The 25,330-nt window shown below is 32.3% G+C and overlaps 1 protein-coding gene across 5 annotated transcripts in view; it reads left to right on the top strand.

Annotated features, from left to right (window-relative positions):
• Positions 1 to 23,480, top strand: part of LOC128186279 (uncharacterized) — a 43,494-nt gene extending 20,014 nt beyond the window's left edge. For 2 of the 5 annotated variants that reach the window (XM_052856083.1, XM_052856076.1), the window contains exons 17-51: positions 928 to 1,156; positions 1,381 to 1,623; positions 2,492 to 2,620; positions 2,950 to 3,153; positions 3,259 to 3,507; positions 3,734 to 3,935; positions 4,646 to 4,812; positions 5,128 to 5,289; positions 5,582 to 5,710; positions 7,344 to 7,472; positions 7,594 to 7,710; positions 7,799 to 7,921; positions 8,087 to 8,338; positions 8,545 to 8,670; positions 9,255 to 9,383; positions 9,514 to 9,648; positions 11,540 to 11,659; positions 11,751 to 11,999; positions 13,115 to 13,237; positions 13,465 to 13,725; positions 13,877 to 13,900; positions 14,203 to 14,226; positions 14,426 to 14,449; positions 14,665 to 14,688; positions 15,242 to 15,502; positions 15,670 to 15,693; positions 18,875 to 18,981; positions 19,124 to 19,185; positions 19,283 to 19,458; positions 20,170 to 20,263; positions 20,406 to 20,422; positions 21,230 to 21,347; positions 22,716 to 22,771; positions 23,014 to 23,057; positions 23,219 to 23,480. In XM_052856083.1, coding sequence (XP_052712043.1) covers positions 928 to 1,156; positions 1,381 to 1,623; positions 2,492 to 2,620; positions 2,950 to 3,153; positions 3,259 to 3,507; positions 3,734 to 3,935; positions 4,646 to 4,812; positions 5,128 to 5,289; positions 5,582 to 5,710; positions 7,344 to 7,472; positions 7,594 to 7,710; positions 7,799 to 7,921; positions 8,087 to 8,338; positions 8,545 to 8,670; positions 9,255 to 9,383; positions 9,514 to 9,648; positions 11,540 to 11,659; positions 11,751 to 11,999; positions 13,115 to 13,237; positions 13,465 to 13,725; positions 13,877 to 13,900; positions 14,203 to 14,226; positions 14,426 to 14,449; positions 14,665 to 14,688; positions 15,242 to 15,502; positions 15,670 to 15,693; positions 18,875 to 18,981; positions 19,124 to 19,185; positions 19,283 to 19,458; positions 20,170 to 20,263; positions 20,406 to 20,422; positions 21,230 to 21,347; positions 22,716 to 22,771; positions 23,014 to 23,057; positions 23,219 to 23,251 — 4,566 coding nt within the window. In that variant the 3' untranslated portion in view covers positions 23,252 to 23,480. The remainder of the gene's footprint in view (positions 1 to 927; positions 1,157 to 1,380; positions 1,624 to 2,491; positions 2,621 to 2,949; positions 3,154 to 3,258; positions 3,508 to 3,733; positions 3,936 to 4,645; positions 4,813 to 5,127; positions 5,290 to 5,581; positions 5,711 to 7,343; positions 7,473 to 7,593; positions 7,711 to 7,798; positions 7,922 to 8,086; positions 8,339 to 8,544; positions 8,671 to 9,254; positions 9,384 to 9,513; positions 9,649 to 11,539; positions 11,660 to 11,750; positions 12,000 to 13,114; positions 13,238 to 13,464; positions 13,726 to 13,876; positions 13,901 to 14,202; positions 14,227 to 14,425; positions 14,450 to 14,664; positions 14,689 to 15,241; positions 15,503 to 15,669; positions 15,694 to 18,874; positions 18,982 to 19,123; positions 19,186 to 19,282; positions 19,459 to 20,169; positions 20,264 to 20,405; positions 20,423 to 21,229; positions 21,348 to 22,715; positions 22,772 to 23,013; positions 23,058 to 23,218) is intronic. The other 3 variants (XM_052856092.1, XM_052856097.1, XM_052856104.1) reach the window with 3 other exon arrangements.
• The last annotated feature ends 1,850 nt before the right edge of the window (positions 23,481 to 25,330 follow it).

Here is a 25,330-nt window from a genome sequence, read left to right as displayed (position 1 = left end):
ATGGTATGTAGGTCATGAGCCCGGGGGTGATCCTGAGCCCCCTTAAAGGAAGTGCCCAAATATCTTGAAAACGGTTCCCCACCCCGAAGCCATTTTTATTCTTGTTCTTGCATCAAGGGGCATCAGATGGTATGTAGATTACGAGGCCGGGGGTTGGTCCTCAACCCCCCCCCCCCCCCGGAACAGGAAGTGTCCAAATATCTTGAAAACGTTTGATCTTGAACATCCCTACCCATTAACCATATATAGTCTTGTTACTTGTGTAAAGGGGCATCATATGGCATGTAGCTAACGAGACCAGGGTTGGTCCTCACCCCCTAAAACAGAAAGTGCCCAAATATCTTGAAAACGGTGGAAATCTCCACTTATAGAACATATATATTCTTGATCCTTGGATCATGTAGGTTCATCTGATATATAGTAAATTACCCATGGGGAACATCTTGAATTTCCAAAATAAGAGGTAATAAAGTATTAAATCTTTTTGTCTGTAAAATTTGACCCATGTCAGTAATCCCTACTCCATATGATGGCTTCGTTCGTTTGAGAGACATTATAATCGCACCAATTATAACTTCATTTTGTTAAGGTTTTATATAAGTTGCATATATTCTGCAACAATTTGTTTTCCTTTAAAAAGATAATGCGATCAGTTAATCAAGGTTTTCATTTGCCTACATGACTTATGATTTTATGACATTTTGTCTTTAAAATTATAATTAATCATGACGTTATTAATATACAGTGAGTTTTTAGTTATTTTCATTCTTTCTTTGAAATTACAATTTGGGTTTTTTTTAAATTTCGTTAGGTTATTTTTCAACAATAAACCTTTTTTCGAAATCTTTTCAAGATTGTAATTGCAACGCCTGAACCACAACGCAACACAACAATAAAAATCAGGATGTTTTCTTTATTATTTCATAGGAATGCTGTTATAGGATGCTTGGGTCTATTAATAATCTGGGCCCTTTAGAACGTTCCTTGCCATCTGCTGGAACTATTTTACAGTATAATCCGTTTTTTGAGCGACGTCTTTATACCATAGAAGACCTCAATGCACGAGAGGCATGCTGCATCAAGACGAAACAATGCAATTTATTTTATGAGGTCCGCCCTATTCCTTTGTGCTACCGACGATCTCCTTTTAATCCCGGTATTTATACGATAATGATTTGAAATCATTGTCCATTTTTAGTTGAAAATATATACTAGAATTATGTTTGCCGAACATGTTATAAATGGTTTAGATTGATATTTTAGATACAATGCGTTTCATGAGATTGTATTCCTCGTCTATATCACATAAACTATGGCTGTCTATAAAGTAATCTCAATGCACGCTTTCGTATGTACTTACAACTTTATACTTGTATCTAGCACTGAATTTCGGAGACCCACATATTGTAACACTGGATGGCAAAAACTACACGTTCAATGGGTACGGAGAGTACACAATGTTAAAGATATCTAAAGACTCAATACAGTTTGACCTCCAAGCAAGAACAGACCTAGCAACGACAGCCAACGGGACCAGTATCAACGCTACCATATTTAGTGCCTTTGTTGCACTGGACCAGACTGGATCAAAACTACAAATAGAAATGTCTCAGGACAAGACAAGTAAAGCGCCTTTTGAATGATCAACATCTGAATCAAAAACCATTAGTTTATAATATTGATTAATATTTACATTCATTACCATTATCAATGCAAATCATTTTAATGAAATCGTTAAGGCTGTTGAACATATTTGTATTCTCTACATATAGGTCTCAATTTGTTTCAGTGTTTTCATTTACTTAAGGTAAAGTTTGCGGTTACAGGGAGATAACTCACACATTTTCATTGTGACGTAACACCAACTACCCTTTATTTCAGTTATGACGTCAAAATTGATATGATGCCATAATTGATTTCAGGTTTTTTTTTATTTCGCGGGGTTTTTTAGTTTCAATGAAAAAATAAGAGGACACAGGCATTTTATCAATTTCCACGAAACGAAATCCGCATCATATGGTTTTGAATAGTGTTTTAGAAACATCAGATTACACATATTCTAAGATACGTTTTTCCTGAAATCGGTGGACTTGGAAAGGTTTCAAATAAGATGTTTTCGTTTACATAATAGTAGTCCAAAATTAAGACTTCTGTTGAATTTTATTCTATTTTTAGATAGTTCATCAGAAATTAATAAAAGTGAATCATGATATTAATAGTGATATTATTTTCGAACATTTTAAGCATAAATAACCCCCATAATAGTCACATATAAAATGTACATATTTTCACGAAATTGTTTACATTTCATCGAAATGAAAATTGGAAATCATGAACTTTGACATTTTGTAGTTATAAAACGGGACGGGCAAAATTCATTTGAATTTCATGAGAAAAAAGACTTTAGTATAGTGAACAACATGGTATGTAACTTTGGTACAACCTCTAAAAAATGCAAGCCGCAAACCTTACCTTAATTGATTTTTTAAAGAAATGCTTGTAAGAGTCAATGATAGGGATTTGACAAGAGAATTTGGAAATGAGTCTTATGTTTCACTGAATCAAAACTTGAGTGTCCGGTGGGAAAACAGAACATTGGCAGCATCGTTCCTGCAAACATGTGAGTTTAATTACATTGTAGCATAAATACATATTACCTTCTCAAATACGGTCCACTATATTTTGCAACAAATGTGTCTCCCAAAGCAAATTCTCGTAACATTATGAAATCAGTAAGGAGTTGTAGAAGAAAAAACAAAGTTTCCATCAAAGGAATTGTTATTCAATAATGCTTAGACCAAAAATTATTTCAGTTGAAGTTGAGGACAACTTTATAACAAATATGATGTTAACAATTGTTTTTAATTTACGGGCTGGTATTGAAAAAAGATCAGATTTGTTTTCAACAATGCTGTTTTATCTTTAGGGTTTTTTCTTTTTCTTTTCAAGCTATAATTCTTAGAGTTAGTTTGGGTGTGCGCTTTTTGATATCAGAGGTGGTTGTTGATAACGCATATAGTGGTTTTGCCAAAGGATTGATGGGAAATTTCGATGGAAATGCAACTAATGAGTTTATACTTCCCAATGGAACTTTGTTAGATGAAAATGCAACCAACACAGAGAGAGATCTTTACTTCAATTTTGGCCAAAAATGTAAGTTATTTATTTCAATCAATAATATTATTTTATATTGTAAACTGTTGATTTTGTGTATCGAGTAAACAGCCAGATATTTTTTTAACAAATACATTATTTTAGGGCTTGTAAATGAGGATTCGCTGTTTTACTACGAGAAGGGATTATCATACCAAAACTATTCTCACCTTGAGTTTCAACCTCTTTTCTTGGACGAAGTAGATAGAATTAAATTAGACGATGCTAAAACAAAATGTGGTTCAAATATATCGCAGGCTTGTATTTTCGATTACCTAGCAACAGGAGATATTGCTCTTGCAGAATCGTCTGGATTAGAGGAGGCATCTGCACATACAGACATAAAAATACTTGGTTAGGATTATTACGCATAGATTCCCGACAACATTACTCTATTTATTTATTTCACTCTATCTTGAGCTGCCATTTATGTAAACAGGTTTATGAAAAATATGGGTATTCACATCTGCCCATACCTTCAATTTAACATTAGATGCAATGAAAACTCTTAAAATATAAGAAAATGTTTCAACAAAAATCCCACATTACTACCCGGATTACAATGCTCTTTTTTTAACAGAAAATGAATCACCCATAATAACAGGCAATAGTTCCATCAATGTTGAAATCGGTAAGACTGTTTACATGCAATTTAACGCCTATGACGACAGCACCAAACTGCCTAAATATAACCTTTTGAAGCAGCCTGAACGTTTTTCTTTGAATGAAACAACAGGAATCGCTAATTGGACACCAACCAGTACAGCTGTATCAGAATTAAGGTAACACACTTTTATGGTTCATTTTTTAAAAATATTTAAATAATTCCAGAAAAGTTATTATTTATGTACTTGCTAAAATAAAATTATATTTTTTACTATCGTCAGCGTAATAAGATTTGGGACCTTGTTATTTTGAAGAAACAATATTACTTAATAGGTTTGTTACTGACCATTTATGGTAATTTGTCGGGTCGGTAAAGTCCAAAGAAAGCGAGGAGGAGTCGAGCCTTCTATGGACTAACCGACCCCAAAATTTCTGTAAACAGGACCTAAAGATGATATGTAAACAAACAAAAAATGATATGTAACAATTAAATTCATAGCTTTATTCTTTAATTGTTTACCTTCCTCGTCAGTCGTTTGTGCAAATCTGGATGCCATTGTAGGATCGTAAAAGTACGACACGGGCAAAGGGGGGGGGGTCACTCTAAATATTTTGGGGCTTAAAATATTAAAGGTATAGTTAAACGTATTTGTAAAAATCAGCTCAAATAACGTTACGTCTGCCATGTTGCCGTATAAAGTTTGACGCTCATCGTGTAAAGAAATTTATAAGGCAATCACGTGACGCGATTCATCCAATGACGTCGAGACATTCTATTCCGAGGCAAAACAAATATGATTGTAAAGATTGTCTGGACTAGATTAAACTTTTGTCAATTATCTTAAAATTAATAGATTTGATTTATGTTTGCTATAACTTCTTTTAGTATCAGTGTGATAGATGACGTTGGAGCTGAATCGCCGTCCATTGACGTCTCAATCGTACTTTGTAAAGGTTGTGGAAGCAATGGTAGATGCAGTTACGACAATATTATACCTTCCGAAAATGACCGTTACAGTTGGGCAGTTTGTGTGTGTGACATCGGCTATTCCGGTAATATAACTTGTTCTACTGTCTTAAGGTGACCAGATGGTCAAAAAATTAACAATCGGATCCGCCTTAAACTTTGACATATGATATTTATATCCATAAACTATCATTGAGTAAAGAAAATATCCAAACATTAAGCTTTGAAATTTGAAAATTTAATTTTATTCAGAGCACTATATTTAGGGTTATCAAAATAGTTTACAAATAGCCACGACAATCGAGCCTACTTAAAAATGGTAACATGTTATAATTGTTATCAATTCTTATACTTGATGTTTTGTTCAAAACCAAAATAAAAACAATAACCCATCGTTGCAGGTGAAAATTGTGAAATGGACACTAACGCCTGTCTCAATGAACCATGCCCTCTACAACGAAATTGTACTGACCTAACACCGGAAGAGGAAATAAGATTCGGTCGGGGTTATAACTGTACTGATTGTCCTATGGGATATAACGATGTTAATGATAAATGTGAAGGTAGGTATATTCATTTTTGATAAATAAAACAGTAGTGAACGTAAATTCTGCAACTTTTAATAAATGATAATTTAAATTAAAAAGAATAAAATTAAGAATATATATAATTTTTTATATATATTTAATTTCGAGTGTAAGTTGCTTGAAAAAGGTTACTTAGTCATTTTATAACTGTTTGGTGTGATTTGAATAACATTAAAACTACGTAGCAAAAAATAAATGGCAAAATTTATTTATCAACTTTTTATAAGCAACTGACTCGTACTTGAATTTTTTTTCTGAAATCATATAGATATAAACGAATGTGAAGGAAACAGTTCGAAAGTCTGCAATACTTTCATTGAGCATTGTGAAAATACTGAAGGAAGCTACCAGTGCATCTGTTTATCAGGCTTCAGAAAACACAACGGCACTTGTAAAGGTAATTGTCTCAGACGCCTAAATTATACACTAATGTCATTTAACATTAAGCTCATAATCGAACTCTAATGTTAGGTTAAATATTGGGTAGATACGCGGCTTTCAGTCCAATTGAATGATTTTAGGTGGCAGAATGTTTTTGTTCTGTTGTTTTCCCGTTTGTTTCATCTTGCAAAACCCTATACATTAAAACTCGGTTATAGCGAAGTCCTAGGGACCCATGAATTTACTTCGTTATATCCGTAATTCGTTATATCCGTATAACGAATTCGTAATAATAGCTATAGCGATTTCACTATATACATATTTTTCTTTCACCAGTTTACAATTGAAGCTTAGAATGAAAATAATTTTTTGATACCTTTAAGAATCTGATTGTGAATTGACAATTTATGTCAAAATAAATTCATTCAAACCATTATGTTAAATGGTAATGAAAATTTTTTAAACTGTAAAGAAATTCGTTATAAAAGTGTTAAATTTCGTTATCATTCACCTCTACAGAAGTAAAAAAAATCAGTTCGCTATATCCGTAAATTCGTTATATCCAAATTTGTTATAACCGTTAAATTTTGCAAAGATTTGTTAAGAATTTTACCGGGGACTCAAAAAAACTTCACTACATCCGAAATTTCGCTATATCCGTGTTCGTACTAAACGAGTTTTACTGTATATTACTTTTAATTTACAGCAGGTAAAATATTCAAATCGGCGCGTACATTTAAGAAATAAAGTACGAGTTTTCGTGAATGTTGCAGAAGAACCTCCGAGGTCGAGAAATGTTGTAAGCCGAGGCGTTAGCGAGACCGAGGAGGTTATCCTGCAACATTCACGAAAACAAGAACTTTATTTCTATTCTACTAACAGTGCAGTATTTCTACATATCGTTTCTCCTATAGAGAGACGATCTAGGTCATTTTGACGGCTGTTCAGTGTAACCCCAACGGTTTTGTTAGTAATGTTTACATGTGTATCGATCAAAGAAACCACATGCAGACGACAGACTTTTTCTTAGGATTTTAATACCCTTCACTTATTTATAAAATATCTTTGAATCACATTCCTAATATTTTAAGGACAATTTAATACAATTATTACTACTACACTTTATATACTTTATGTAAAAACATGCAGTGATAATGTGCTAGGGAGGTCCTCGGAACAGCCGCATTGATCTCTTAAAAATTAAGATTTGAGGCAATACACATTGTTTTGACTGGAACTAACACGTGAAATTGACATGGTTTTAAATTTTTTTCGGTTTGAAGTTGTACTTCCATGATCAGTGCGAGGCAAATAGGTATTTCTGATCTGATATTTTACTGATGACGTTCGTGGTATATTGGAGAATAATGTCCGCGGCATCTCTTTGATCTCGGCAATAACTGTAGTAGAATCAAATATAAAAACCGTTTTGAAAACTTGGAGATATAAAAAACGTTGAAGACGTATGTTTGTCTTTTAATAGTATACTACTATATAACTAACCGAATAGAATTACATAACACATTTGATGGGGCCTAAATGATTTCTCAGGTCGTCATATTAAAAAGTAAGAAATTATAAATTATATCTCAACTTAGGGCTCAAAGAGAATAATTTGATTAGGAAATATTTCATTGATTATAATTCAGACATTGACGAATGTTCGGAGAAGACATCTGGATGCGAGCAAATCTGTAACAACACATATGGATCATTTGAATGTCTGTGTTTTCCGGGATTTTCTCTCAATAGCAATAACGCTACCTGCTCTAGAACTGGTTTGTACATTTAACTAATTTGGGGGTGAATAAAATGACATTTTTTGATATCATTAAGAGCATCACTGACCAAAAAAATGTTTCTTTTTTATATGTTAATAATACGTATTATATTATTCAGACGAAAACTCTTGTGACAGCATTCAAAGATCGTGTGAGTACACTTGTGATCCAATCGAGAAGAAATGCCTTTGCCCAATTGGTTTTCAACTCGCCGAAGACGGACAAGGTTGCCAAGGTGTTCATCACTTCTTGTTGAAAACGAATTATTATCTAAAATTTGTTTGTACTTAGCTTGAAATAATACGACTTTTGTATATTTTTAGATGTAAATGAATGCGATTTACAACCCCCGAAGTGTTTACAAGAATGTTACAACACCAACGGTTCATTCCAATGTGATTGTCGACCTGGATTCAAATTGAATGAAGATAAAATTTCATGTTCAGGCACAGTAACACTTCTCTTGATATTTAATGAAAATGATTGTCGTACAAATACTTTTGTATTTCATGAATTCTAAAATACTTTAAGCTTTACTGAAACAGTCGAATCGTGACATTTGGTTAATTGTACATGTACTAGTGAAATATATCTTTGTCCTTTTTAAACAGAATGTGAAGAACCATATTTTGGGGAGGATTGCAGTCAAATATGCACCTGTGGACAAGGCATGGAACGATGTGACCCAGTGACTGGGTGTTTCTGTAAACGTGGCTGGACTGGAACGAATTGTACAGTCGATATCAATGAGTGTGAAAATGACCAGGGCATATGTGGAAATGAAAAGGTGTGCCAAAACCTGAAAGGGTCGTACACGTGCAATTGTAAAGAAGGATTTCAAAAGAATGGAGATAGTTGTGACGGTAAACCTGATCTTCATGTGAACACTATTTTCGTCTCTAAGTATCAATATTCTGATCATTCGTTTCATCAAGAAGAGCCTAGTTTTAAACCGTCTCGTATAATTCTCAACATTACTTATTTGTTTATTAATTATGATCAGTAATTTCCTGAAAAAAATATATCATTTTGTATTTTTTTTTACACTATAATGTATTTCTATTTTTAGATATTGACGAATGTTCGGATATAACTTTGAATACATGCTCAGTGGATACCAATTGTCAGAATCTTTATGGAAATTATACTTGCAACTGCAAGCCCGGTTTTCAGAAGTATGATTCTGGTTGTGAAGGTTTGTAGAAAATTCTATTTTAATCCATCTCATATAGTTGAGAAATCAAACAAGCTTTTTATTAATCTTCCAATGGGTAGTCGAAATAAGTTTGTAGTACGTAACTTTATTAATTGAGGACTGAATTCTTAGCTGGTCTTCTTAATCTATAATATCAATTTGTACTTTTTAACACTGTAAAATTTTACATATAATAGTTGTTTGCAATTAGATAGATGGGAGTTTAATGAGTAAACTTATGATGAATTAGTGCTAAATTTTCCTTGTGAATCCATTGTGACTGGATTGAGATTTCTGTACTATCAAGGAATTTCAAATTTACAAACAAAGTTTACATTTTCGAAATACCCCTTAAGTTCTGTAACATTGAAATTATTCTATGTATATTTCTTGATTTAAAAAAAGTAGCTTGCAAATCAAAATGTTTAATGTTCATGATTTTCAAAAATAATTCGAATGCCTATCAAGCTACACAATAATAAGAATGCAAAGACTCATGAAGCTAAGAAGTTAATAATGGCAATAAAGATTTTAATACAACATAGTTTTCATACTAATCATACGTAATAAAATGTCTTTTCTAGATATTGACGAATGTCAAAGAGGCATCGCTGATTGTCAGCAGATTTGCATTAACACCATCGGTGGATTTAATTGTGGATGTGAATTTGGATATACTTTGGATGACGTTGATAGAAAAACATGCGGCATAGGTATTTAATTAAACAGTGTAAAATGTTGATGGGATTGATTTGAACATTCTTTTTAACATTTTATACAAAATTTAATAAATCAAATAAAAACATTGGTCATGAATAAAGTTAATCTTGTTGATCCATTTAGTGCGCGATGTATGTGCGCAATTCCCGCAGCTGAACTGCAGTTATGGATGTCGGTTTGGGGAGAGAGATCCATACAAAGGATATTGTTTCTGTGAATCAGGATTTGAGCTTGATTTTGACAAAAGCACTTGTAAAGGTTTGTACTGGAAAGCTTTATTTATTTATTTAAATATTCGTGCAATAATAAATATATACGTCTCTCTGTAATCGGATATGTAAAATTGACATCAGTTTCCGCTGAAATCGATAAAAGGGCATGGTCACGATTTGCAATTTTTGTTTACTTACTTACTTTGGCCTCTTCATGTCAGGTGGCACATTAGACAGCCCCACAGTCTCTCCACCCAATCCGATCCTTTGCTTATGCCACCATTGTCCTCTACGACAACTTTTATAAATTCTCTTCTTATATAAGTTATACATTTCCATTAATTCAAACTTTCACAGATAAATCAAAGGTTGTCTTGTATGTCCGTCTGCATCTTCCCGTCTTTTTGTAAACATTTTACAATTTACGGTATAAAGAACCATGTTTATTAATACAGATATCAATGAATGCAATGAATCAAGCACCTGTCAACATAATTGCACAAACCTTCAAGGCTCCTTTGAGTGTGCTTGCACCACTGGATACTCATTGGAAAATGATGGAATATCATGCAAAGGTAAAATTCATTTGTATATAAATCCACTTTAAAATGCTGATATCTTTCATTAAGATATCTTTCGTAAATTAATACAACATTTTTTTATATAGATATAGATGAATGTCTTGGAGACTCCCATTGTGAACATTACTGTAATAATACTGACGGTAGTTACATATGTAGTTGTCGGGACGGTTATAATGCGGTCAACTACAGCAAATGTGAAGACATTGATGAATGCAGTACTATTAATACCGGTATTGATGAATGTCAGAACTGTACAAATACCCCCGGTAGTTTTCACTGTTCGTGCTTTAAAGGATACGTTCTTAACAACACAACAATGTCAAACTGCACCAGTAAGTCCATGTTTTACTCAAATTATACTATATAGGAATATATTTTTTTATCTGACGTTCTACATGTAGCTATAGTGTATATGAAAAATAGATGATCTTAGTGTTTTCATTAAATGTTAATATGTTTCATTACTCTCAAGTATCAAATATATTTATATTTAATATAATCTGGGTCCCATGTAATTGAAACTCTCACCCGATAAAGGAGGAAGGGTGCTAAGAATCTCAGCTTGTCTTATATTTTTGAAAAACTTGCATTAGGGTAACAAAGAAATATTTCGATATCTAGCACTGTGCCATTAATACAAAACTAATTTTACCGAACCCTTCAAGTGATACTATCTGGGTGTCTGTTTGTCTTTGATTTTCTTTCAGTCTGTCTATCAGAACACATTCTATTCTACATAGTATGTATAATATTCTTTTATTGAATAATACTTTTACATATAAAAAAAGGTTAGAAAAGCATATAAAAGTGTGGGAATCTGTCTGATAACAATGTTTCTTGCCTAATGTGTACATTGTTTTTTGGTTTTACAGAATGTCCAGAAGGCTATTACGGAGAAAATTGTCAAGAGCAGTGCAGTTGTGGACAAGGTTCTGACAGATGTGACCATATAACTGGTTGTTACTGTAAACCTGGATGGACCGGAACACTTTGTGAAACAGACATTAATGAATGTAACAATACAGACAATCCATGCAATAGCTACACAGAGGAATGTATCAACAATGACGGGTCTTTTATATGTAAATGCAAAGAAGGGTTTACTAACAGCGCAAATGACAGCTGCAAAGGTAAAATGCATGATTCGTTTTGAAACATGACGTTGTGTTGATGGTATGAATGTTGACGAATTTCTCTATATTGCATGATTATCAATTGAAAATCGAAATCTGTTGACTTGTTTAGGTAGAATATGTTGTATTTACATCATAAGAGACACTTTTTGTTGATTGTTTTATAGATATAGAGGAATGTCTTTGAGAAAACATTATAGAAATATATTTTTTAACACAGATATTGTTGAATGCAATGAATCAAGCACCTGCCAACATAATTGCACAAACATTCAAGGTTCCTTTGAGTGTGTTTGCACCACTGGATACTCATTGGAAAAGGATGGAAGATCATGCAAAGGTAAAATTCATGTGTATATAAATCCACTTTAAAATAATAATATCTTTCATAAAGATATCTTTCGTAAATTAATACAACATTTTTTATATAGATATAGATGAATGTCTTGGAGACTCCCATTGTGAACATTACTGTAATAATACTGACGGTAGTTACGTATGTAGTTGTCGGGACGGTTTTAATGTGCTTAACTTCAGTAAATGTGAAGACATTGATGAATGCAGTACTATAGATACCGGTATAGACGGGTGTAAGAACTGTACAAACATTCCTGGAAGCTTTCGTTGTTCGTGCTCTAAAGGATATGTCTTAAACAGCACAACACTAACCAACTGCCACAGTGAGTTTCTCTTCATACCATTTTTTTTTAAACAAAACAGTACGGAAGGCGACCAATTCTATCAAAATGATAATTGTCTTCACACTTAATTATTGCAAATCAAAGAATCTATATTTAAGATTTAAGACATTTTTGCAAATAAACTACAAAATGTCTGGCACTAATGGTATTTCAACACATGTGAGATGATATCGTTATCTTTAATTGAATTCTAACTGATAAATAATTTTGTAAAAGTTATCAAAATTTTACCTTTACTTTCGATTATCAAGCCTGCAATAGCAAAAACAAGAGTAATGTGGTGGACACCCTTTGGTGCATCCGAATCAGGGGTAGTTTGCATCAAACTATATATTACAATAAATTAATATTGAATGATTACATCGTGAGTGAATATATTTACTGGGAATTTATTTAGAGCATACATAGGAGTTTAGATCTGACAAATGTTCAAAAGATGAAATTACATGTTGCCAGTTTTTTAACGCGCGGTTTTATTTTTGATGGATAGAACTTTCCAGAACGGGGTAACAAAGAACGCTGGTTGACTAATTTAAGTAAATGTGGATAGTTTAGGACGAGTTCATCATGCATCGCGGGAACTTGGATCGGACATCTTTGAATAAGATAATATGAAAGTTAATGAACAAAATGAGCTGATTTGACCTCCTCCCCACTGTTTTCCAAATAGTACATTTTAATTCTTCTAGTCAGTTGCAACAAGAAGAATTAAGCATATGTACATGTAAAAATAAACAATTAAAATTTTTATTTTCATCCCTTCCCGCTCCTTTAAACCAACGATGTTGTTTCATTTTAATTTCAATTTTAAAGTTAAGGTTAAGAAGGCAACGAAGAAAAAATTCGAAAACAGTATATACAAAAATTATTACAAATTATGCTGTGTATTATACTAATGTGTAAAGTGTTAATTTCCGATTTTATCTAGTGTTATTTTAATGTGATAACTGATCTTAAGTTGGCAAGCATAACAATATTAAGTTTTTTCTTTGATGAATTTTTAATAATGTATTAGAGTGTAAAAACAATAACACTCGGTTCCACAATATGAGTTTTTTTTAATAGCATTAAAATATCATCACTGTCATGAATAGATATCGATGAATGCAAGGAACAGACAGCTGATTGTGCACTGAATGCAACATGTTCTGATACTGACGGTGGATATACGTGTACATGTAGATCAGGATTTGAAGGCGATGGAAAAACGTGCACAGGTGATAAAAGGATTAGATATTGGTTAATAGTATTAAACATTACCTTTCTACCATTATCATCATTATCAATTTTAAATGTAATAATTGTTCTACATTCAACAATGACTCAATTAATGTTGTAATGTTATCGGTCAAGGTAGACTGTAATACAACTAATTTATATAACTGAATGCAAACCAATAAAAAGAATTAATTATTTGTAATTGTAATTTTTATACAAAAAACAGTGTGCCCAAATTTCAAATACGGAGTCAATTGTTCTAATGATTGTGAATGCGTGTTTAACAACACTAAGATGTGTGACCACGTGACAGGAGAATGCGAGTGTAGTGTAGGGTGGACAAGAACTGACTGCTCAGAAGACATCGATGAGTGCCAAAATGGGTCCATATCTTGCAATGAATCTATCTTCCAAGTTTGTGTAAACACGGAGGGATTGGCTCACTGCGAATGTCAGTATGGAGGATCAGATATCTCTAACTGTGTCCGTAAGTTAAAGGAATAATCTGTTGTTTTAAATAATAATTTGCATTTAAAAGAACTATATGTATACTTTGAGGTCGATTGCTTAAAATTGTTTAATGAATAACCTCTGATAAACGCTCTTTTTAATTCAATTTGATGCATTTCTTCATGCAGCTCCCGAACCATCCGTTGCTACAAGTGAGTATGTCATAGTTCTGGTGATATCAGTTTAAGTATAGGGCCACTCAGCCTGTGATGTAATGTAGTGTTTGACTATCATTATCAAAATCTTACCACTCTTTTGGTGATTCAAATTATTGAGTTGGGAAATAAAATCTAGTCAAATCTTTAATAAATATAACAATATGAGTTTGTAATATTTCAAAAGTTATTGTGTTTTAACTAAATTTTTTGATGAAAGAAATTAAGATGTTGATAGCTTAGAGATTTTTGTTATGATGTGCATAATATAAGTCGTCTTATATTATTATCATTTAAAGCTCAAGAGCAACCTAAAACTACAAGTGAGTATAATCATGTTATATATTGATATCGATAGTTTATTTTTTGTGAAACGTCTATAGTAAATGGTCCTTTATTATACATAATTACAGTTCCTTAGAAACTTTAAAATACAAGTTTGACTTGTTTTTCATAATAAGTAAATATATTTATAAAATGGTATGCCTACTACAAATGACCTTTCATTATACATATTAACAGCTCCTCAGCAACCTGAAAGTACAAGTGAGTATACTGGTAATTTTTTACGCAATGGTTTTGATAGCATAAAATTTTTAATAATGATATGCCCATTATAAATTATCTTTGTTTTTATATAATTATAGCTCCTATGCAACCTAAAAAAACGAGTTAATGTGTTCACTTTATAAAAGTATGTTGATATAAAAAAGTTGGTAATAAAGATATGCTTTTATCCACGTTATTTTGCTTAATTACAGCTTCTGAGCAACCCGAAAGTACAAGTGAGTCTGTTCATTAAATAGAACGATTCTAACAGCTTTAAAATTTTGATTATGATATGCTATATGTACATAATCTTTAATTTTACTTAATAACAACTCTTAGGCAAATTAGAATTACAAGTGAAACTATTTATCCCATACAATATAGGACAAGCAAAATCGGTCTGTTATTTGGCCAAAATATTTATGTTTGGCTATCATTAAGTTGGAATTAACAAAGTCTCAGACATGCCTGGTGAACTGGCAAATGATACCGATATTTTCACCTCTAAAAAAATACAAAATAATAATCCCGGAATCTCAAAATCGATTCATATTTTAAAGGATATACTGATAGTGTTTTTAAGAATTGACTAGTTATTTTAAGAAATATCATGAAGTAATGTCCTTTTCATAATAATGCATACTATAAATATTAATATGACCATGCAAATATATTGTGTATTTATACACCAATACCACCTAATTAAGTTCTTCAGGTACTTCATTGTTATACATCAGCATATTTCTTTTAAAAATGAAAAAATGTAAAGAAATCTTAAATTTTTTACAGTCTGTGAGAATTTTAAATATGGGGACAATTGTTCAAACGATTGCGCATGCGTACTTAACAACACCAATTCTTGCCATAACGTGACTGGAACATGTGATTGCAAAAAAGAATGGACAGGAACTGATTGCTCTGAAGACATCGATGAATGCAAAAATGGATTGATTTCTTGCAATGAATCTATCCATCAAGTCTGTATAAACACGGATGGATCGGCTCACTGCGAATGTCGGTATGGAGGAACAGATATCTCTAATTGTATTGGTTAGTGTTCGGGGTTTTTTAATGTAAAATCTTTATGTATGTTTAATCGACATGTATGTATAATTGTAATATTTAAATCAAATAAATCTACATATAGATATTTTATATTTCTTTTAATAAACACGAATTTATGCACACAAATATAATTGCGCATTTAAATTTTACAGCTCCAAAGCCACCTGGAATTGCAAGTAAGTACACTAACTTAAGGTTATATTATTTAAACTGACATTGCTGGAAAAGGACTTTAAATACCATTGATTGATCAACGTTAAGAATTTAAATCATCAGCTTATTATATTATGACAGTATGTAAAAAGCTTATTCTTAAGATCACTTTTTAAGGCAGCAAGCTTACAATATGATGTGTTCGAAATTACATCCGATAGTTTTTAGCTCACCTGAACCGAAGGTTCAAGTGAGCTTTTCTGATCACCTGTTGTCCGTCGTCCGTCCGTCCGTCCGTCCGTCCGTCTGTCCGTCCGTCTGTAAACTTTTCACATTTTCAACTTCTTCTCAAAAACCACTGGGCCAAATTTAACCAAATTTGGTACAAAGCATCCTTATGGAAAGGGGGTTATAAATTGTAAAAATAAAGGGCACAGCCCTTTTCAAAAGGGAGATAATTGCGAAACAGTAAGTATAGGGTGCATGTCTTTAAAAATCTTCTTCTCAAGAACCACTGCACCAGAAATGCCAATATTTACACAAAAGCTTGTATATATAGTGAAGATTCTAAATTGTAAAAATCGTGACCCTCGGACCAAAACTGGGGCCCCAGGCGGGGTTCAAAGTTTAACATAGAAATACATAGGAAAATGTTTTAAAAATCTTCTTCTCAAGAACCACTGCACCAGAAATGCCAATATTTACACAAAAACTTGTATATATAGTGAAGATTCTAAATTGTAAAAATCGTGACTCTCGGACCAAAACTGGGGCCCCAGGCGGGGTTCAAAGTTTAACATAGAAATACATAGGAAAATTTTTAAAAAATCTTCTTCTCAAGAACCACTGCACCAGAAATGCCAATATTTACACATAAGCTTGTATACATAGTGAAGATTCTAAATTGTAAAAATCGTGACCCTCGGACCAAAACTGGGGCCCCAGGCGGGGTTCAAATTTAACATAGATATACCTTAGGAAAATGTTTAAAAAATCTTCTTCTCAAGAACCACTGCACCAGAAATGCCAATATTTACACAAAAGCTTGTATATATAGTGAAGATTCTAAATTGTAACAATCGTGACCCTCGGACCAAAACTGGGGCCCCAGGCGGGGTTCAAAGTTTAACATAGAAATACATAGGAAAATGTTTAAAATATCTTCTTCTCAAGAACCACTGCACCAGAAATGCCAATATTCACACAAAAACTTGTATATATAGTGAAGATTCTAAATTGTAAAAATCGTGACCCTCGGACCAAAACTGGGGCCCCAGGCGGGGTTCATAGTTTAACATAGAAATACATAGGAAAATGTTTAAAAAATCTTGTTCTCAAGAACCACTGCACCAGAAATGCCAATATTTACACATAAGCTTGTATACATAGTGAAGATTCTAAATTGTAAAAATCGTGACCCTCGGACCAAAACTGGGGCCCCAGGCGGGGTTCAAATTTAACATAGATATACCTTAGGAAAATGTTTTAAAAATCTTCTTCTCAAGAACCACTGCACCAGAAATGCCAATATTTACACAAAAGCTTGTATATATAGTGAAGATTCTAAATTGTAACAATCGTGACCCTCGGACTAAAACTGGGGCCCCAGGCGGGGTTCAAAGTTTAACATAGATATACCTTAGGAAAATGTTTAAAAAATCTTCTTCTCAAGAACCACTGCACCAGAAATGCCAATATTTACACAAAAGCTTGTATGTATAATGAAGATTCTAAATTGTAGAAATCGTGACCCTCAAATCAAAACTGCAGCCCCAGGCGGGGTTCAAAGTTTAACATAGAACTACATATGAAAAATGTTTAAAAATTTTCTTCTCAAAAACCACTTCACCAAAAATGCCAATACATACACAAACGGTTGTATATATAGTGAAGATTGTAAAAATCGTGACCCCTGAACAAAAAAGTGGGGCCCCAGTAGGGGTTTAGATTTTAACATATATAGGAAAATGTTTTAAAATCTTCTTCTCAAGAACTATAGTGCAACTGTTTGGGATATTACTATGCATACATGTACATCCTTAAATAATGTAGATTCAAAAAATTGTAACTCCCGGACAATTGATGGGCACCAAGAGGGGTTCAAAATTTAAACATTTTAAAAAACATTAAGGAAAAGTTTAAAAATTTTCTTCTCAAGAACTACAATGTTTTAGTTTGTGGAATTTCTATGCCTTCGCTCATGTAGATTCCTAATTGGTAAAATCGTGACCCCCGGACCAATACTGGGGCCCCAAGATGGGGTCAAAGTTTATTATAGAAATATAAAGGTAACGTTAAAATATCTTCTTCTCGAGAACTACAATGCCTCAATTTGTGAGATTACTATCATGCATACAACCTTGGATAATGAAGGTTCGACAGTTTTAAAAAAGTGACCCCTGGACTAATACTAGAGACCCAAGATGGGTTTAAAGTTAAATGTAGAAGTACCGGTATATATGGAAAATGTTTAAAAATCTTCTTTTCGAGAACTACAATGCATCAATTTGTCAGATAACTACGTAAGCACCCTCAAATAGTGTAGATTCGAAATTATAAAAGCTGTGACCTCAATCTAATACTGGGGCCCCAAGAGGTGTTCAAAGTTTAGCATAGAAATATAGAGGGAAAATGTTGAAAAATCTTTTTCTAGGGAACTATAATGCTTCAGCTTGTGAGATAACTATGCAAGCATCCTTAAATAATGTAGATTCCAAATGATTAAAACTTTAGCCCTGGACTAATACTGTGGCCCCAAGAGGGGTTCAAAGTTTAACATAGAAAGATATATTGAAAATGTTTTTAAAAAGTTTTTCTCGAGAACTATAATGCTACAGTTTGTGAGATTATTATGCAAGGATCCTCAAATTGTGTAAACTCTAATGTAGTGGAACCAAGAGTTATCTTTCTTGATGTTCTGTACAGTCTGAGAGTTATTTCTCTTGAAGTGGAACTCTGCTACGTTCAGTTTTTCAGGTTGTGTACGTGCGGTCCTACCGCAGTGCTACACATTTTCATTCCTATGTTACTGTTTATGTTGTTCAAGCCAACCATAAACCTCGGACCATAACTGGGTCCCCAGAAAGGGGTTCAATGTTTAAAATAGAAAAAGCATATGCTACGAAATGTAATGTTACAAGGAACTGCTGTTCAGGTGAGCGATGTGGCCCATGGGCCTCTTGTTTAAAATATGTTTTATTCTAGGTACTGACGAGTTTAAAGTAAAAGCTGAGATAGCCTTTGATTTTGACCACAGAAGAGAAAATATCCTCCAAAATACTGACAAGTGGATAGTGGAAATCACATCACAGGTAAACATATTGAAAAAGCAATTGAACATGTCCTTTTTATTCTTCTTTGATAATTTTATTTATGATTTATAAAATCTATAGGTTTGTTTTACTGTGGTTTTATTATAGTACATTTATTTTTGTTTTTTGTTTATTTGCAAAGTTGGAGACATTTTATAGGAAACATGTTCAAGATTTTACAAGAGTAGTGTTTTTGTCTTTGCGGTAAGTTCTGATACGTTGAATTGTAATTAAACTTAATTGATGCATCTACCTCAATACTTGACATGCCTCTGTAACTTATTTCATTGTTTTACGTAAGATTTGGAAGCGTGATTGTTGAACATGAGATCTACTCGAGTGGCACAGAGGAAACCCTTAAAGTTGACACTGCAAATAGCATGGTCAAATTGCTGCGACAAGACGAAAAAATCGTTTTGTTCAACCGAAATACAGAAGTCAAAAACATAATTTTATTCAAAGACAATATCACAATAAGTAAGTTATTAAGAATTGTATTGTCTTTTTTATTGATATTATTAAAGAGGCGTTTCATTCTAGCAAGGATTACATCATTCAATGAAAAGATTTGTTGATAATTTACTATGTAACCCTCGTTTGCATGCACAATTTATCAAATCGGGATACTGTAAATTCCTTATTTTATGTGAGTACTTATTTTCGCGATTCCATCGTTTTGAATCAAATCGCAATCACCAGGGTTTTTTTTGTTTTTTGGTTTTTTTGTTGTTTTTTTTTTTTTTTTTTTTATATAATTTCCTATAGTTTAAAACTTTAAAAAAAAGGATAACGAGGTTTTAAAATTGGCGAGAGTTGCCTTTGGCGATTTTACGCAGAAATTCCTTGCATTTAATTAGGAATCTACAGTAAATGTTACAAATTGTGACCATTATGCAAATTGTCATTTGAATACAAATATTAAATACAAATCAACCAAAACCATTCTCTTCTTTCAAACGCATCAATGTCAGCAGGCAAGAATTGTTGCAATTTATGCGAAGTGAAAAGATTTAGTAATATGGAAGCTATCTGTCAGTATTGTCTTTTACCCAGGACGATGTGTTTCATCATTTGAAGAAAAATATTGGATGATATCTTATATTGATAGTTGGTTACTTTATTGAATTTGATGCAAACGATAACAGAATGTTTGATACTTACTAGTATTTGATTTCATAATACATATAGATATCAACTCTACCATCAACCCATGCCTTATTTACGCTGATGTATGTTCGAAAGGGAAAACGTGTATTGATTCATCGGGAGTAGCTTCGTGTGTGTAAGTACCGGTGTTTATGTTTAAAATTTAGACATTAGATGTTTCATCGTTGTGTGTTCCATTGTTTTGGAAAGAAATAGAAGGATACATATACATGTATATGTAGATTTATTAGACATAAATTGTTTCACCTCTTTCGCAGAAACTCAAATACAAAAGGTAAGATATATATATATATATATATATATATATATATATATATATATATATATATATATATATAAATTATATATATATATATATATATATATATATAAATTATATATATATATATATATATATATATATATATATATATATATATATATATATATATATATATATATAAGGAATCTATAAATATCATTTATAAAACATTTAAATATTGTCTCCTATTCCTGTTCCTAGTATCGTATGTAGAATAAAACTGCAGATTGATATTTTCGGAAATTCAATTTTAAAAAGGATAAATACACTAAATTTTTTATCAAATTTAAATATTTTTGTTAAATATTTACATTTTCCAGTGTCTTTGCCTGTGATAACACTACGTATCGATTTTGTACTATATAACCCATAACTTCAAAGGTCGCCAAATTGAGGCGCCAGCGGGGATTGCTTATCTATAATTAAATATTTAATCGTACACTGGCTTAAAATTATATAAACATAAGTAATAAGGAATCATTCTTTGAATAGTATGAGGTGATAATTTCGGTCAGGGCGTGAACAAATCTATCCTGAAGCCCTTCGGCCTTTATTGGATTTGATCACGCCCTGACCAAAATATCTCCTCATAATACTCAAAGAATGATTCCTTATTCCTTAAATAATATATTTCATGCCATCATTTATCGCACTATTTTTTTTTTATTAAATCTAATGCTATCAGCTTTTTCTCCGTTTTTTTTACATAACCCAATTTTGAATCCGTCATATGCTGTGATTGTCTTTATCTTTAATAAACTAATGCGGATATCTGACTAGCTTTAGGTTGGACACTTTTTATCATCATCGGAATCGTTGTTCCATTGGGTATGGCAATTATTGTTCTGGCAGTGGTGTATGTTTGCCAAAAAGGGCGATCCAAGAAGAAAAGTAAAAGGTGACTATAATATATTTGTTCCTTAATTCGTTAAATAAATTAGAATATGAATATAATTTTTCGCATACATGTGGGAGGTTACAAATTAATTGTAAAAAAAAAAAGTACATTTTGATTTATTAAATATATAGCATGATGTAAATCCTAGTATTGTATTATAGTATATTGTACATTTATTTTGCTGATCCAAATATCACGGAATTTAAATTGTATTTCTTAGATAAAGACAGTTTGACTTCACTATTTTAATCTTTCAATTTTATATATATATTTAAGAACAAGTTACGGTGAATGTTGCAGAATAACTTCCGAGGTCAGAAAATGTTTTGAAATATAAAAGCCGAGACAGCCAAGGCTTTTAAGTTGCAAAGAACATTTATCGGATATTGTCCTATAATCTGTCCCAATATATTTTTGCTGCACATTTGGACGACTGTTAATAAAAATACACATACTTGGGAAAGAAGTTCAGTTGAATTCGATGAAAGGGAAAATGTCCAAGATAACTTCTTAAAAAGTTCGTAAAACTTCGTAAAAATCACAGGAACGAAAACAGATTGCCTACGGAGATTTTTATGGGGAATGTTGACATTTTTTCTCCATTCGGAATTCACTCGGAATACCTCGCACAATTTTTCAACGTTATCATCCGGGCTTAATTATGGCTGATGCGATGCAAAAATCCCCGTAGACTTTCTATCTTTAGCCGTGTGTTGGTTTTTTCATACTATTGAATGAGTATCGTCTGAATCAAGAGGTATTTATTAATATCAAATCATTTAAGAAAATATGCGGCAAAAAATATCTTGGGACATACTATAATGCAACAATCATGATAACAAGAACTTTATTTCCATTTTACTAACAGTTCATGTTTTCTACTGATCGTTTCTCTTATGCAGTTCCGTGTACCCCAAAGGTTTCTTTAGAAGTTATCTAAACCAATCAGACTGATCATATGCAGACGGCAGATTTTTTAAGATATCCTTGAATACACTTCTGTCTTATAGTATATATCTTAAAAATCACATCCTTTTAAATTGTAAGGAAACAGCCTTTTTGAACATTTGAAGCAATACACATCGGGTTTTTTTCTGGAACTAAAACGTGAAATTGATATGGTTTTTTTAAAGTTCTGAAAATATACTTTCATGATCAGTGCGAAGCTATGATGGGTATTTCTGGTCTAATAATTGATTGATAACGTTCGTGGTATACAGTATTTGAGAATAATGGCCGCGGCATCTTTTGGATCTCGACAACAACTGAAATAGAATTTAAAATATGTGGCTGGGGGAGAAAGAGAAAGAAAATCTTGGTGTTGTTGTAGGCTTTAATACTTTTCACATTTGTATGTTTCATTTACAGATCCATTACATTGGACAATAACGGTGTTAATGACAATAAAGATGATACATCTAGAGGTAAAACATTGATGGGGATGTTATATAGTTTTTTATGATAAAGCTGAAGGATAAAAAAATTGGATTACCCAAAATACTGTGTTTCAATTTAGAAAAGCATATAGGCCTACAAATTAATAGAATAAAAAAAAAACTTGCGATAAAGAAATAAGATTTTGCAGTTTGATTGCTCATGTTGTCATTAACTCAATTTTGGCAATTTTTTTTTCAACTTTTAATATTTTTGATATTTATATTTAAAGGCTACTGGAATTCAATCGACGATCTTTTGAATCAACAAAAACAAGTAAAAAAAAGACATAACAATCAGAATTTTTTCCAAGAATTAAATTTAATAAATATAATTGACGTTTTATTGACACAGATAATAAAAGAATACCTACATTTCATCCAATTTAGTTTTGGATGGAGAAAATTTTTTAACGTTATCAATATTTCATTTTTCAGTTCCGGATTAAACGACCAGCTACACTGTACTGAAGAAATATGTATAGAAGAATTTGGAAACGCTGTGCAGATATTCTCAAAACGTTCATTTAACATTTTACTTTTGTATTCAGATTTTACATAAATGTTTTATATTCATGTAGAAAGAAATAAATACTTGGGTAGTTTTTGATTATCAGATAAAGAGAAAATTGATTGACAATACGATATGGTAATTCTCATTTTTATTTTCATTGAAAACGTTTTGAAGTGATTTTGACATATAATACTGTGGAATCATTAATTTTCGTGGGGGCCAATTTTCGTGGATTGCTTAAATTTAACAGCTTCGTGGGGACGTAATTTCGTGTATTCTCTCAAACATACAGAGGAAATATGACTTTATTACTCAAATTTATTAATTCGTGGAGGATGTTAATTCGTTGATGAGAGGTACCCACGAATTCCACGAAAATTGAGCCACCACGAAATCTAATGATTCCACAGTAGTCGATTTTTGTTATTTTGTCCGATTGAATGATTTAACAAGTCAAAGCTTTATAGTTTTTCTCAAGTTGCAATGAATATCAATCCTGATCATGTAATATTTATTTTTGTTATACTTTCATGTTAAATACTGAAATCTGATTGGTTAAGACGCAGTTAATAATATGTTCTATTACTCTCAGCGTTAGCAACGCACTTAGCAACGGGTAACATTAAAAAATGTTACATGCGCGAAAATTATGCGCGTACGGTTCGCTGTAGAATTTACATTATTCCTATATAAAAGCAGTAAAATTTTCTTAAAAATTAAGACATTCAGTATAACAAAATAAATAGTGCCTGTTTGGGAGGATAACAGTTGAAATTGACACCCCTCGAAAACCATTGTCAACCTCCGCTTCGCGTCGGTTGACAATGGTTTTCTCGGGGTGTCAATTTCAACTGTTACCCTCCCAAACAGGCACTATTTATATAGTGTGTTTTGGTTTGTAAATAATGAAAAAAAAAAATGTAGGAATGTGGAAAAAAAGATTGATTTATTTACTCAGTACCACATAATAACTAACAAACATATATATACATGTATTGTAGCGATATCGGGAATTTTATTTTCTAGCTCTACTAGTTTCGAACTGGTCTAACTTTGCATATAATACATGTATACATTGCACATGTTTACCAAGTGTATCTGATCTGTCAAATGGTCAAATAAATCATAAATTAACTATGACTGGGGGTTTTTTCTCAGATCGAAAAATTATAGGTCAGACTCGCTCTATTTAAATGGTTATCTTCGCAGAGATTGCACAACATTTTCTAGCTGTTGATCATATGGTATAGTAAAACTCGCGGAGACCCTTTACAAGTCAACACTGAGAACTTATCACTTGCACTGTTTTGTACCTACGAGGGTCAATCAATAATACGCAAAGTGGTTGTCTATCCTATATTTTTACTAAAAGTCTTAACTAACAGATTAATCTCTGCAATAACACTTATTTTATTGATAATTGAAGTTACAGTCAATTTAATGGAACGGTGTTTTGTCGTCAAGGAGCACGGTAACGTTCGAAACATGACGTCAACATGACGCTCGCACCTTTATAGAAATACTCCATCTTCATATCACGCTTAGCCTCATGTGCCTTTCACCTCACAATTTAAAATAGCACTTTACCACTAAACGTCTTATTTGCTCACATTTGTTCTAGCATCATAAGCGAGTTCTTCAAAGTTTCCATTTTTTTTTAAACGTGTGTCTCTTAGTTTACAAAAAAAAGGATAACCCTGAACCTCAGATTACGTTACTTATTCTTTTGACCAACATTTTACAGATATTCTATTCTCTTTCGGAGTGTTTGATGTCTGAAATACAATTACCACCACCCCATGCCACAAAATGTTTCAAAGTTCAACATAAATGTGCAAATAATCTTTGACTTATTATTTGCACCATTGATCCCTTTTATAGTTTGTATCGGCTTTTTCCCAAGTTAAGTCCATACTGTTTGTACTACTTTTCGTTGCGCAGTGACGTCCGTCGACGTCAACGTTTTTAGTCAATTTTAAAGAGGACTACCTGTCTCTAGTAACTGATTTCTGTTCAATAAAACCATACATCCTGTC

This window comes from Crassostrea angulata, chromosome 1 (assembly GCF_025612915.1).
Source record: "Crassostrea angulata isolate pt1a10 chromosome 1, ASM2561291v2, whole genome shotgun sequence".
NCBI lineage: Eukaryota > Metazoa > Mollusca > Bivalvia > Ostreida > Ostreidae > Magallana > Magallana angulata.
The sequence above is the reverse complement of the archived record's forward strand: the minus strand, read 5'-3'. Positions and strand labels throughout refer to the sequence as shown.